At 38.7% G+C, this 1,720-nt stretch overlaps 1 protein-coding gene across 2 annotated transcripts; it reads right to left on the bottom strand.

Moving 5' to 3' along the window:
- Positions 1 to 109: 109 nt before the first annotated feature.
- LOC113472969 (adenylosuccinate synthetase-like) lies at positions 110 to 1,560 on the bottom strand. Of its 2 annotated transcripts, none has more exons than XM_026832742.1 (2): positions 1,404 to 1,547; positions 110 to 355 (listed from the first exon to the last, which is right to left on the bottom strand). In XM_026832742.1, exons 1-2 carry the CDS (start codon positions 1,543 to 1,545, stop codon positions 306 to 308), a joined length of 192 nt encoding a protein of 63 aa, XP_026688543.1. In that variant the 5' UTR covers positions 1,546 to 1,547; the 3' UTR covers positions 110 to 305. The 2 variants fall into 2 exon arrangements, with proteins under 2 accessions (XP_026688543.1, XP_026688542.1); XM_026832741.1 differs by lacking the exon at positions 110 to 355 and adding an exon at positions 972 to 1,075 and having other exon boundaries at positions 1,404 to 1,560.
- Positions 1,561 to 1,720: the final 160 nt, after the last annotated feature.

Raw genomic sequence — 1,720 nt, 5'->3', positions numbered from 1 at the left:
CTAAAATACCGGGTATACGCACGGAAAAAAGACCTCAAACCTACACTCGCTTGATAAAATCTATTCAAGACTACACAAGATCTAAACGAGTAGCTCAACACAAAGGATATCGTGTCAAAGCGCCTAAGGGGAAATGAAGAAAGCTATTATGTATTCTGAGGTTTGAGACATATACTGTACAAGTTTGATAATCTCATTTGAAACTTGCAGTGTGAGAGCCGCTCCTAAACATTTACAACATTGAATAAGGACATAGTTTACACACACCGCTTTTCCCCAGTAGCAAAAGCGAGATGTTTCACAGCTTACTTTGAAATGATGGATTCACGACCTTTGCCAACACCAATCCATAAAACTGAAAACAGAGGAAATAAAATGAGTAAGATGAGATAAATACATGAGATAAATTCAACAGTATGGTTATTTCGTACCAAGTTCTTGTGGTGGTTTGTTAAATGGGACAAATGAGTCCCTTCACTCCAGCACTAAGCTTTACAAGTCTCATTATTGTGTTTAAAAAGTTAAAATCTTAAACAGTCGGAAATAACATTTTGTGCCTTGACAGGGATTTAAACCCGCGACCTCCTGTTTACCACTGAGCTACGAAGGCAGGTTACGTTTTACATACCTTGTCCTTCTATGTGAAATACTCTCAAGGTAGAAACAAACTACCATCACGTCACGTCACATGACATGAAGTCATGGGGAGTCAGAGACTCACGTGACGTGATGATAGTGTTTCTACCTTTACAGCCTCTCAATCAGGTTGTACAGAGGCTCACAGCTTCAACACAAATCAATCATGAAATTAACAAACTACCATCACGTCACGTCACATGACATGAAGTCATGGGGAGTCAGAGACTCACGTGACGTGATGATAGTGTTTCTACCTTTATAGCCTCTAAATCAGGTTGTACAGAGGCTCACAGCTTCAACACAAATCAATCATGAAATACATTGAATAAGGACATAGTTTACACACACCGCTTTTCCCCAGTAGCAAAAGCGAGATGTTTCACAGCTTACTTTGAAATGATGGATTCTCGACCTTTGCCAACACCAATCCATAAAACTGAAAACAGAGGAAATAAAATGAGTAAGATGAGATAAATTCAACAGTATGGTTATTTCGTACTAAGTTCTTGTGGTGGTTTGTTAATCCTAAAATCCATGTAAAATGGGACAAATGAGTCCCTTCACTCCAACACTAAGCTTTACAAGTCTCATTATTGTGTTTAAAAATCTTAAACAGTCGGAAATAACATTTTGTGCCTTGACAGGGATTTGTCATGAAATATATGATCTAGGTATCTAGGATTTTAGGCTTTATATTTTAGGTTTTACTTACAACGCCAACCCTATGTAAATAGGAAAAGGCTAGGAAGAAGAAGAAGACTTACTAGGCACTTGTACCAGCTCCTCAATGGTCTCGAGGTACTGCTTGGCTTCCTTGGGTAGCTTGTCGTATTCTCGCACGTCTTCTATACTTGACTTCCAGCCTTTCATCGTCACATATTCAACCTGAAACAAGAAGGGAATCATTAAATTCAAACCAATTCAATTTAAATTCCTTCTTACTAGCAGGTAAATGGGAGGATTCAACATTTGGCCGTTCTAGAGGTAGGTAAGTAGAATATACATACCTTGTTTATCCTGCTCGAATGAGACTACAAAGTCCCTTTACCCCAGCAGTCTAAGCAAGGTCTCGTGTATTTTA

The sequence above is a fragment of the Diaphorina citri genome, unplaced genomic scaffold, assembly GCF_000475195.1.
Source record: "Diaphorina citri unplaced genomic scaffold, Diaci psyllid genome assembly version 1.1 scaffold11156, whole genome shotgun sequence".
In the NCBI taxonomy this organism is placed as follows: domain Eukaryota; kingdom Metazoa; phylum Arthropoda; class Insecta; order Hemiptera; family Psyllidae; genus Diaphorina; species Diaphorina citri.
This window is presented reverse-complemented; position numbering and strand designations above follow the sequence as displayed.

Bases quoted from the DNA above. Each gene is read 5' to 3' on its own strand.
- LOC113472969 (XM_026832741.1), bottom strand. From the start codon at position 1,545: ATGATTCCCTTCTTGTTTCAGGTTGAATATGTGACGATGAAAGGCTGG. The intron at 1,076-1,403 runs GTAAGTCTTCTT...CTCTGTTTTCAG, and splicing joins GGAGCTGGTACAAGTGCCTA to TTTTATGGATTGGTGTTGGC.